The following is a 12,171-nucleotide window of genomic DNA, read 5'->3' on the forward strand; positions in this document are numbered from 1 at the left end:
TCTCTTGTGCATGCACTCTCTTCTTGATGCCAGTGGCTATTACTGGGAGGGGGGGATCTGCCAATGGGAAAGAATATTAAAAGCTCCGCAGGATTTATTTTCCAGCGGCTGGTGCTACATTCCTATGTGTGGAGTTTTCTGGCCAGTAATGTCTCCCCCACGGTGTGTTATGGTGCTGGGATGTTCTGGAAAAAATATCTTAGGTTTTGCTGTGCTAGGATGTTGGTGGAAGGAAGCAAAGTTGTTAAAACAAGGGACAGCTGTGGCCTTTGATGCTAGCCTTTGGAATGCTCTGCCGACAACTGAGCATCCTTATGCCCCCTCTCCTCTTATGCAAATAATTTTTTTCTGGTCTCTGTTGGACCTAGCCCCATCTGTTTCCTCCTGATTTGTCCAAAGCTGCTCAATGTCAGTTCTGTAGTTTAAACGGTAGAATGCATTTACCTTTCTAATAAGGTAACTCCAGAAATGGCTCAGTGCAGATGGAACTCCTCCTCCTCCTCCAGAGCGTGCAAGCACCAGAGGATTCCTTCCCCCTCTCTCTGTGTCGAATCGTTTAGTGCAGTAAGGCAGGCTCCATTCCCCTTCTGGTGAAAGTGCGTTACTGGAACCACAGCGTGTATTTACTTGCCCTGGGGTTTGGCTGTTTTCAGGCTGAAAGCTGGGAGGAAGAAGCGAGTGGAGCGGCAGCAGCAGAGATGGCGCGGCTGGTAGCAGTTTGCAGAGACGGAGAAGAAGAATTCCTCTTTGAGAAGCGGCAGATTCCCCTTTACATCGATGACACCCTGACGGTGAGCTGCTGCTTTGCAAGTTTAACTATGTGCCTGGTGCACCTTGTGCTTGCAACACACTGAGGTGGTGTGTTGCAATTCTGAAGCGAGCCCCCCCCCCTTCTACCGCCCTCCCTGGCCTTTAGAAAAGCCTCAAGCTCCGCCTTAGACTTCTCCCAGTTGCAGTAATTGGTGAGCTTTGGTACGGGGTGTTGCATTAAATGCACGTAATGTGCTTGTTTCTTTACTGCGTCTCTAATCAGCAACAGTGACAAAAAAAGAAGGCCTAACCGGGAGATAGTCGTAGCCATTTTGGAACCTGTGTGTCTGTAAGAAGGACTAGGCGTTTTGTGCTCTTCCCTCTGCATGCAATGCAAAGATTTCTATTTTCAGTGACGGTGTTAGTTGTATCTTTCGGTTGGTTGCCTCAGTCCCAAGTTGGTTCATGAACTCTCAGCACTTGGTTTGCTGTTCCTGTGCTCCTTCCAGTGATATTGGGTAGCTGTGTGGTTTTGAGTTTTGACGGGGGGGTGGGTGGGGAGGGAGAAAGAGGCCATTTTTTTAGAGGAGTTTTCAAGCCTGTTGAAACTTTTTTGCACAATTTCTGCTTTATGCATTCTTCAATGTGCAATAGCTTGGTGGCCCAGTTACATTTCCTAACGTGTGTTTCAATAATTCCTAGGAGAGGGGTGTAAGGGATACCTGGAACCCTCCCTCTGTAAGGAAGTCTAGTTCTAATTTTCTGACCTTTAAGCATCGACACAGATTTTTTCCCCAGTACCCAGATTTTCCCCCACCCCCGCTTGTGCTTCACTATTTCCCTGACCCTTCTTTATTACATCTCCCCCCCACCACACCAGTTAGGGCAGCTAGAACAGCACACAGAATGACCAGTAGCGGTGCTTCTGCTTACCTGTGTCCTTGAAGCTTTGGGCTTGCTTCATGACGAGCCCTTGCTTGGTGCCCTGTCATTGTTTTCTTTGAGCTTTGTTTGGAGGTGAGACTATCGGGGGTCAGGCTAATGGAGGAAGGGGCTGGTGAACTGGGTGGTGCCCTAGTGCTGGGCCGTCTTTGTACTGCTGTGGGGTGCTTGGGCTCAGCTTTTTCCAAGCCCCTCCCCCTCATGCTTTTGGTGTCTGAGAAATTCCACTTCTGTTAGGGAGCTTTGGTGCTGGTTTAAGGGCACACCCCTTCTCTCTGCTTCTGAGCTGACCTGCATTCTGGAACATGTTGGTGCTACCCTGTTTTAGATCCTGCTGTAGAAAGAGTTGCTTGTTCAAGATTGTGGATGCCTCAGTTTTAATACAAGGGATAAGATTAGATATATGTTGTATGAACACATGAAGCTGCCTTATACGGAATCAGACCCTCTGTCCATCAAAGTCAGTATTGTGTACTCAGACCGGCAGCAGCTCTCCAGGGTCTCAAACAGAGGTCTTCCACGTCACCTACTTGCCTAATCCCTTTAACTGGAGATGCCAGGGATTGAACCTGGGACCTTCTGCCTGCAAAGCAGATGTTCTACTACTGAGCCACGGCCCCTCCCCTCCTTATAGATGTATGTGTTTATCCTGCTATTCTTCCCAGGGGACTAAAGGTGGCATATATGGTTCTTTACCCCTGTCTGCCCCTCCCATTTTGTCCTCTTCAACAATCCTGTGAAATAGGTTAGAATAATTGACAGAGTGATTGGCCCAATGTCGCCCAGTGAGCATCGTGGCTGACTTGGGACTTGAACCCAGGTTTCGGTTCTGTTCCAAGATCCTCTGCACTATGCAGCTTATTTATTATTTTATATCCCATCTTCCTCCCTAATGGGAACTCAAAGAGGCTTACATTGTTCTCCTCTCCTCTGTTTTATCCTCACAACAAACCTGTAAGGTAGGTTAGGCTGAGTGTGTGTGACTGGCCCAAGGTCATCCAGTGAGCTTCTGTGGCAGAGTGGGGATTTGAACCTGGGTCTCCTAGATCCTAGTCTGACTCTTTAACCACTACACCATGCCGGCTGTCTAATGGGTTAATGAAGTCTGACTTAAAAAAAAAAAAGATGCACCTAGTAGGATGTTTCCCTTGACATGCTGAACAAATAATTCTGAGGTGTCTGAATTTTGTCCTCTATTAAAACCGGAGCAGAAACACTGGAGTTGTTTTTACCCGGTTAGTAGTTGCAGCTGCTGGATTTGGAGACCCTGCAGTTAGTTGTGGTACAGAACCTTTCGCAGGCTTATTTGATTTCAGCTGCAAAATAAAAATTCCACTTGTCTGTATTTTGTGCTGCTAAATGGGTACTCCAGCTCTTGGCTTGTGTGTATGAAGGAAAAGCATCTTATGCATTGTAGCCAAATATCTCAGCTTCCTATGAGATGCAGAGTAAGAGTCCACTGTCTTAGTCATCGACTAGTATACGGTAAATCTTGGGTTTAAAACTTGTGCTCTCAGAACGCAGGACTGTTTTATTAATGACGCGGTTCCTACAGGGAACCTCACAGAAATGCTTTTCCTCTTGTTTTGTGGCACTGCTGAAAGATGACTTGAGCCTGTGCCTTCTCCCACATGGAACTTCTTCCCTGCAGCTGCCTTTACTTGAACAGCGTCAGTTTTAAGGCAGTCTTGCAAATCACAATCAAAGTTTGCCAACCCACTTGCCTATGCATACCTGTGTTGTTGGTTTGTGGCATGCCAGCTGTATGGGGTGGGGCAGGGAGGAAGAACCCGACCTACCTTGTTCACAAAAGCTTCCTTGTCGAGTCTCCTAGAAGCTGTTCGTATGCTGCACCGCTGACCAGCATAATGGCTGTTACATATTGGGAAGGAGAGAGGTCAGCATGCCAAGCCAGGGGAATATCCTGTCCCCTTTCAATGGCAGTTTTTGTTTTTCAGTTACCACCACTAATAAATAACTTTTATTCTACATAGTGTTTAACAGTTTTGATTGTCTAACCTTGTGAGATTGAGCCCATTTCTCAGATATAGCAACTGTGATGGTCCAGCTGAGGAGGGGTTTGCAACTGGCTTCCCACTGCTTTCGGAAGGAGGTTGCTCTGTTGGAGGCACTTAGTGGCAGAGGTTGTGGGACCCAGTTAAGACTTCCCTTCATGTTGGGATCTGTATGCATTGAAATTTTAAAAGTGAGACAAAACTCGGAAGAGAAGTTCCTGTGTCTTCTCCAAATGTGAAATGAATCTGAACTATGAGATGGGGGGTGGGTGGCGGTCAAGGAATTCAGCAGCTAGGCCGAGCGAGGGTGGCACAGTATACCCAACTCTGTGCCGAGGCTGTGCCACCTAGTATGGGTGGTGGCTTTGTCCAAAGGCATAGCCTGGACTCTGATTGCATCATGTGGTAGTGGTCTCGCAAGGTGCCAGGACTTTGCCCATTTATCATGGTGCCACCTCCAGCTAAGCAGCCTTTTGCCTTCCAATTCAGTCATCTGTGTACCAGACAGCAGATGACCCTTTACAAAGAGAAGGGGCCTTTGTGTTCTACAGCTCAAGCATGTTGGATGAGGCCAAAGATCACTCCTTTGCTCTTTGGGATCCAAGTCATTATCATCCTTCTAGGCGCCTTCTGAAGGAGCCACACCACTCACTGCTATAGGGAAATGTGCCCTCCTGAGCTGACAGGGAAGACGATTTGGCACAGAGGGCACAATCAGTAGGCATGGATCTCTGTAGATAATGAAAGAAGGAGACTTCCAGAGAAAGAGGTCAAGGGCTGTGGCGGGTGGTTAAGCTACTCTTTCCAGCCCTGTGGTCTGACCATGCAAGTGTGTGTGAACTAACAAAATATGCTCAAATGTACAAATGGCAAAAGGGAGAAAGGAAAGAGAATCCCTTAATTCTCAAAAAAAATTGTGATTCGGCTGTAAATTCACTCTAAAGCCACAGTGGCAAAATGGTTGCTTATGAAATACAGACCTACAATGTGCTTTTCTTTAGGATGGCTTACACCTTCAGTTCGATAACTAGATGTCCATGTAAGCCACTGTGTGTCCATTCCCTCTCACCCTTTAAATGGGCATTCTGAGATCTCTAAGAGGAAGCAAAGACGTGGTGCTCCATGAACAACCTGTTGGTGTTTTTATCTTGTCCTTCCTCCAAAAAACTCAGGCTAGCTTATACGCGTCTTCCACCTTCCCTTCGTTTTGTTCTCAAACCAACCCTGTGAGGTAGGCTAGGCGAGAGGGATTAGCCCAAGAGCATCATGGATGAGTGGGGATTTTTGCCTAAGTCTCTCAGCCTTAGTCCACTATCATAGCAGTTACCTCACACCAGTGTGGTAAGTAGATTCTCATTTGAGGCATGCTTACAGAAAGAGTATCCTTGCTGAATGGAGTTTCTGGCCAGCCTTTTGTTTGGTTATCATAGAATAGAATCATAGAGTTGGAAGGGACCACCAGGGTCATCTAGTCCAACCCCCTGCACAATGCAGGAAATTCGCAACTACCTCTCCCTCACACCCCCAGTGACCCCTACTCCATGCCCAGAAGATGGCCAAGATGCCCTCCCTCTCATGATCTGCCGAAGGTCATAAAATCAACATTGCTGACAGATGGCCACTTAGCCTCTTCTTAAAAAACCTCCAGGGAAAGAGAGCTCACCACCTTCCGAGGAAGCCTGTTCCACTGAGGAACCGCTCTGTTAGAAAATTCTTCCTAATGTCTAGACGGAAACTCTTTTGATTTAATTTCAACCTGTTGGTTCTGGTCCAACCATCTGGGGCAACAGAAAGCAACTCGGTACCATCCTCTATACTGAAAATGGTTATCATATCACTTCTCAGTCTTCTCCTCTCCAGGCTAAACATACCCAGGTCCTTCAACCTTTCCTCATAGGACTTGGTCTCCACACCCCTCACCATCTTTATCATGACTGATCCCAACAGAGATCCTGAAATTGGTTAGGATGCTGGACGCAAGCCAGTGGCTGTTGGGCCACCTTCCTCCTTGTGAGGGTCACTTCATGCTCAGGCTGCAGGAAACGGGCTTTTCATAGTAAAAGTGAGCCTTGAGGCCAGGCTGGATGAGGAAGCACCAGTCTCCTTCTGTGGGAGCGAGTTCTTCTTTGTAAAGACATAGGGTATATGGTAGCTGCTTCCTAAATGAAGCTCATAAGTTTGGATGGGCCTTGCCGCACATTCAGTCACTCCCCCAGTAATTGTGCATTTGTTACTTGGGCAGTCTACGCAGGGCTGTGTTTCTGTTATGGAGATATCTAACGATTTTGTTCCTCCGGCTGCAACACTTTGTACCAAAGTACAAAATGCAAGATTTCCCCAGATAATGCATTCCTTTTGTGTGCCTTGTAGGTCATAGCTGTGTGAGTGTTGTGGGCACTGGCTGGATGCTGTTTGTGACATCAGTGATAAGCACCCCCTGTTACAGCGGGAAGGGGAAAAGGGTGCCTTTCCTTGCTGGGAAACTCCCTCATACCAAGGGTTGCCTGGAAAGTACCCTGGTAACCTGCCGCCACCACTCAGGACCTCCTGAGAACCTCTAGACTGACCCATTGAGAAGGCACTCTTCCAGTGCAGTACTAGAGCAATAACGAAATAACTTAGAGCCAGCCTGGTAGCATCCATTCAGTCTAGCACATGGGGAAGAGATTCGGAGAAATATCCCAGTGAAATAGATGAAATAGATTGCACCAAGTGAAGCCAAAAAAAAGCTTTATGAAAAAGAATATTGTAAAAGGGGGAGGGGGAGGAAAGGGTGGTTGGATTGAAAAAAAGGGGTGGAAAAAGCAAAACAAATAATGGAAAAGACACAGCAACAACAATGATACAGAGCATGTGCAGAGTTCATGTGGTAACAAGAAGTTGAAGGAGTCCTTAACCCCTGCCCAACCTCCTTTAGACTGAGTTTCTGCTGAAGACTGAAAACTGAAGACAAGGGACAATCCCAAATGTCCAGACATTTATCCTAAATGGAGTTGGACCTCAGCCAGCCTCCTTTCTAAGACTGACAAACGGATTTCTCCAATCCCACACAAATGCCCACCTCTGATGTCAGCGGCTACTTTTACCAATCAGAGCCATGTTCGATCTAGTCCCACCTCCATCAAGCACCTGGTAATGGCTCTGAACTTCCATGACATATAGTTGGTCTGGTCTAAACGGGTCATCCTTTGTCCAAAAGAGATGATGTCTGCCGGGGTGGTCCAGTGTGGAATGGAACTGAATACCTTTATTGTAATGTAATCTAGGGTCTGGGGACCCAAGGTTGGGTGGGATAAAAATTATATGTAGATAATGAAAATATAATTTATTTAAGGCGCTGTCAAGATAAAAATTATCTAAAAAACATTAAAACAGCATAGTGGCATTTCCTAAGGTTGATATTATTTAAAATAATTTTATCTTGACATAGCGCCTTAAATAAATTATCCTTTCATTATCTATATATTTTATTTATCCCACCCAACCTTGGGTACCCAGCTTCTGTTTTCTAGGTTGGGTTTCATTCCCCTCTTTTTTCCTTCATGTAATCTGGTGTCCCAGAAGCTCTAGGTGGCATTCCTGAGCCTTACCAAGTTTTAAGATTTCTGTCACACACTCCACCTATCTGCACCCGTGCCATTTTGAGACCCTTGTTAAAAAAAAAAGATCATGCATGGTAACACTTGATTACTAGCTTGTAATTAGGCACTTGCCTAATCACCGTGGCTTATGGCAAATGCTGTCTGTCTGACAAAGCATGCATTGGGAGCTGGCGAAGGAGTCTGAGCTTCCTGGGTGCCACAAATGGTTAACTCAGGAATGCTTCTAAAAAACGCCAAGGACTAATGGGTGTGTTTGCAAGCCGCTTTGGTGATGCTTCTCAGCAAAGTGGCTAAAAATGCCTGCTTTATCCCCCTCCTGTCCTGAGTGCCTGGCTGTTTTGTCAAGTCTTTGCACCCCTAAAATATTTGTCAAAGTGTGGTGTTAACAGCTGAAAAAGGAAGCATAGATTCTCTCAGCATTGCAGTCTGCCAAAATCTCAGATGCAGCCTGTGGACACATTTGCAATTCTGACCTGACGCTGTGGGCGTGGCCACAAAATGGCTGCCACAAAATGGCTGCTGCAGGAGACTGAGCCAACCGCAAAATGATTGCCACAGCGTAACTTCAGTAACAGTGTAGATCCTTGAGCTGTGGTGGCAGCTGCTGCCAAAGCAACATTTTTAAAAATCTGCACCGCGAAAGCCCCACCAGGCTCCGCCCACTTTCTAAAAACCCTTCCCCGGTGCCACGGAAGGTGTCAGCGGGCACAATAGTGCCCATGGGCACAACATTGGGGACCCCTGCTCTAATGTGTAGGCAGACTGACATGCCAAGGGTGCTCTTGTGTGTATCATGTTTAAAATATTGTTTGGGTTTGCTTCGTGGAGTTTGTACTACTTAGCTGACCTTTAGAGCTATTGGCAAGGCTGCACATTGTACCACAAAACTGTAAATTTGTCCCAGAAACTAATATTTGGAATAAATTGCATGCCTTGGATAAACCGGAAACCATTTTTTAAAAAGAGGATGCTTGGCAATAGGAGTCAGTATTGTAATTTGGGAAACTTCAACTAGACTTTTAAGACATTGTTTAACGACCAGCCCACTGGATCTCTCCCAGATTTATCCAGACTCTCCCAATGTACAGTTGTACTTTCTCCACAACTGTGAAATCTAGAAACTGGTGAATCTCGGAGAGCCAGGCTTTCTGCTTCATACCCAGGCCAGTTAGCCTTTGGTATGTACAAAGCAGAAACTGAATAAAATGTCACAAAGCACTGCGCCAGTTAGAGTTGTCTGTGGGGCTGGCCTGTCTCTGAACCGTTTGTGGTCTGCAGTGACAAGAATAGAAGGCATGATACCTTGGAGTTGCTTGTTTAATTAATATTCTCCTAAATTGGCACTTGGAGAGAGTTGACTTTTCCCCCTCAAGTCATTATGCTGTCACTCTTGTGTGACCGCCGCTCTGTAATTTCTGCACTGTAATTAAGCTGTGGGATCGCTTTCCCTTGCCTGTTACAGGGATGCTGTGGCCTGCTTTGAAAATTGCACTACGGACACCAGTAGTATCAAGGCCATCTGGCTTAGCAGCTGCCCGAGCTTTGCAAAGAGATGCTGGAAGGGGTGTAAAAGGTGCTAGAATACCTTAAAATTGGAAACCAGGCAAATGTTGATCGCTTTTACTTCAGCACAGACCAAGGGCCTGTGAGGATTTGCAGGAGAGAGGAGGCACACTTTGGAAATCTCCCTCCTCAAGCATTCTGGGAGCTCTTGAGAGTTAGGCAGGCTGATTCCCTCCCCCCTTTCCTTCTCTTCCCTGCTTTTCTCCTGAACTGACTTGGGTGTGTTAAGTCAAGTTGCTTCCGACTTGTGGCGACCCAGTGGATTAATGTCCTCCAAACCGTCCTATCACTAACAACTTTGCTCACGTCTTGTAAACCGAGGGCTGTGGCTTCCTTGATTGAGTCAGCCCATCCCAAGTTGGGTATTCCTCTTTTCCTGCAGCCTTCAACTTTTCCTAGTATGATTGTCTTTTAGCTCTCTCAAAACTGTCCTGTCTGGAGCATCTTTAGTCATCATCAGGCTGTTTTAATAATTTGTTTTCTTGTTAATTTAGAAAGCCATGTTTTCCTGCATGCCTAGCAAGTCCTGTGACTGTGTAAATGTCTGCTGGTGATCTGTGTCCCTGCGCGATGACGTAACTTCCGGCGCTATGTGGAAGCATTGGCATCGCACCATGGAGACACTCTAGCACTTCCCCCAAAACTCTATGGAAAGTTTTTGGGCAAGTGCTAGAGCATCCCCCCAGTGCAATTCTGGTGCTTCCACATTGCGCCGGAAGTGATGTCATCATGGAGAGCCACAGATCCCCCCCCGTACCCACCTCCCAAAAGCTCCCACCAGTTGCCAGGAGGGACCTGGCAGTCCTAAGCTCATGTAATACATAATACCCTTGACTGAAGAATGGCATGCTCCTTCTATCTGGGATGGTTGTCCTCTTCCACCGAGCGTGCAGCTTCGGGAGTGACGCACGCGGTGCGGGAGGAAGGGGACACCCGCCAGCCAGATCATCCGAATCAACTCTGGCAATCAATGGGGTGACAGATGTCGCAGCCAGATCACCCTCACATACGTAATACATAACGAATCACATGCAGGTGTTGCTGCTTTCCAGGGGAAGCCCAAACCTGGTGGGGTACACTTAACCAGGGTCCAGGGAAGTCCTGCGCAGGCTTATTGTCATGCCTGGTCTGTGTTGCTTCAGAATTAAACATTTTTCTTCATTGATTCATGACATTTGGAGGTAGGGAAGACTGGGCTCTGTGGAATACATTTTGCCTTGTCCTTAAGCCTAGCCTATACATGACAGTAGCAAACCTGTGACTTTAAACGTGGGTCAGTGTGGTGTAGTGGTTAGAGTGTTGGGTTGGGATCTGGGAAGTCCAGGTTCAAATCCTCACATTGGCTACAAAGCTCGTTGTGTGGGCTTGCCTAGTTTGTGTTCCTCTACAGCTTGAACTAATTGAAGGGGGGTGGGGGTGTTGGAGTAAAATGGTGTTGGCAGGGAAGAAGAGCCATTGGATTGAATCCCCTAGCCACACTCAAATTTCTGAAGTGGGCGTTCGCTGGCAGGGGGGTCCTGGAGTGATGTTTGTGGGAGGAGAAATGGCTTATGTGAAGGGAGTTCCTTGTTAACAAGGGAGGGGGATATGGTGGTGGTTTTAGGCATTTGGGGAAGGCACAAACTGAAATTTAAATACTTATCTAAACATTTTCATCCTGCTTTTCTTCCACACTGGGGGGAACCCGAAGCAGCAACACATACAAACAACCTACATTTAACAAAAAATCACGACCCAGTAGGCCCCCAGTACAAAGTTACCCCAGGGATGTCCTGGGCTGGTGCTTGTTCTTCTGGCAGGGCTCATCGCAGGCTGCAGGCCATGGGCTTAGAGCCCTCTGGCTCACTCCTCTGGCCAGGCCTGGGCTTTAAGCTGCCTGCCAAAAGGGGAGGGGCAGATGTGCAGTCCAGATATTATTCAGCCCAAGGCGCAGGAAGAGGGAGCATTTGAGTTCAAGTTGCAGTAAGCGAGGCCTCAGCTGGGGATGGTAGGAGTTCTTTTTTTTTTTTTAAGTAATGTTTGGCTACTAAACAAGTTCTTGACTCTTTTTTTTTTTTTAACTGATGCTGAATGTCAAGATTGGGATGCCGTTCTTTGAGGAAGTTGTACTGCCCCATGACTGTGAACCTGTGTTGTGCTGTAGCTTCCAAAGTGTCCACAGAACATACACAAAGGCTGTAGTGCAATCCTAGTTGCACCGTTCAGTGAAGCAAGCTGGTGCTTTGGCCTCCCGCGGAGTCCCCTTAGTTGCATGTGACTGCTGTGGTCTTGTTTGGCAGTTCTTTAGGTTGAATGGCGCTTGAGACTATCCGGTTCTGTGACTCTTGTGGGTCCCAGCCTGGGGGATGGCAGGCAGCATGGAGGGGCTTGTGTGCATTGTACGTGGAAGAATGCTGACTTTTTGCTAGCGAGGCTCAGAGGTCAGGTACGTGGGTTTAACATCTGTCTGTGGTTTCTGTTTTGGTTGAAAGCCTGGCTTTTCTGTCCTTGTGCAGATGGTGATGGAGTTTCCTGATAATGTGCTAAATCTTGATGGACATCAGAATAATGGAGCACAACTAAAACAGTTCATTCAGGTGTGTATGCATTTATGCTATTTTATACCTTGCCCCTCCAGATAACTCTTGCAGAGGCAACCAAAGGAAAATCTATATAATGAAAGATGTATAATACAACCATTTATTTGACTCAATAAAATGTGGCAATCAAACTATCCCAATATATATGTTAACTCAGCAGCATAAACCAATCAGGCATGTAAACACAGGCTGTAGAAACATCAGCAGGTAAGAAAAAAAGCCAGGATCAATAGACACCAAATGACAAGAGAGAGTTTTTTTTTTTTTAACACAGGGATATCTGGTTCAGACAGCTGCTGCCAAAGAGCAACCAGGATGAAATGCTCTTCAGTTGTGTTATTGGATCTAATAAGTGGCCTATCCAATCAGGACAGTTTTTAAAATCAAAGTATGTATAAAGTCACCTTTCATGGTGACGTACCTATAAAATCAGCTTAAAAACCACAGAAATCAAAACCTGTAAAGTAAAACAAAAACAAAAAACCAGCAGAAACCCCTGAAATTTTACCTGTCAGTTAAAAGAAAGATTTTTGTAATGGAGGAATGTTTTCTAAAAATGGCCACGAATGGTGCACTACGTATCTAGTGCTAGTCCATTCCATGCCTGCAGGGGCTGCCGTAAAAAACCCCCAGAAAGGGCCATCACCATGTCTACATCCATATCGGCTGGGACAGTAAGGAGGACATAACTGAGGATGTATAGTGGGACAAAAGGTCCTT

General features: G+C 46.5%; 1 protein-coding gene across 2 annotated transcripts in view; it reads left to right on the forward strand.

Annotated features, from left to right (window-relative positions):
• Positions 1-625: 625 nt before the first annotated feature.
• GGNBP2 (gametogenetin binding protein 2) overlaps positions 626-12,171 on the forward strand; it is a 35,043-nt gene continuing 23,497 nt past the window's right edge. For both annotated transcript variants that reach the window (XM_056865153.1, XM_056865154.1), the window contains exons 1-2: positions 626-791; positions 11,368-11,448. In XM_056865153.1, coding sequence (XP_056721131.1) covers positions 699-791; positions 11,368-11,448 — 174 coding nt within the window. In that variant the 5' untranslated portion in view covers positions 626-698. The remainder of the gene's footprint in view (positions 792-11,367; positions 11,449-12,171) is intronic.

This window comes from Euleptes europaea, chromosome 19 (assembly GCF_029931775.1).
Source record: "Euleptes europaea isolate rEulEur1 chromosome 19, rEulEur1.hap1, whole genome shotgun sequence".
NCBI lineage: Eukaryota > Metazoa > Chordata > Lepidosauria > Squamata > Sphaerodactylidae > Euleptes > Euleptes europaea.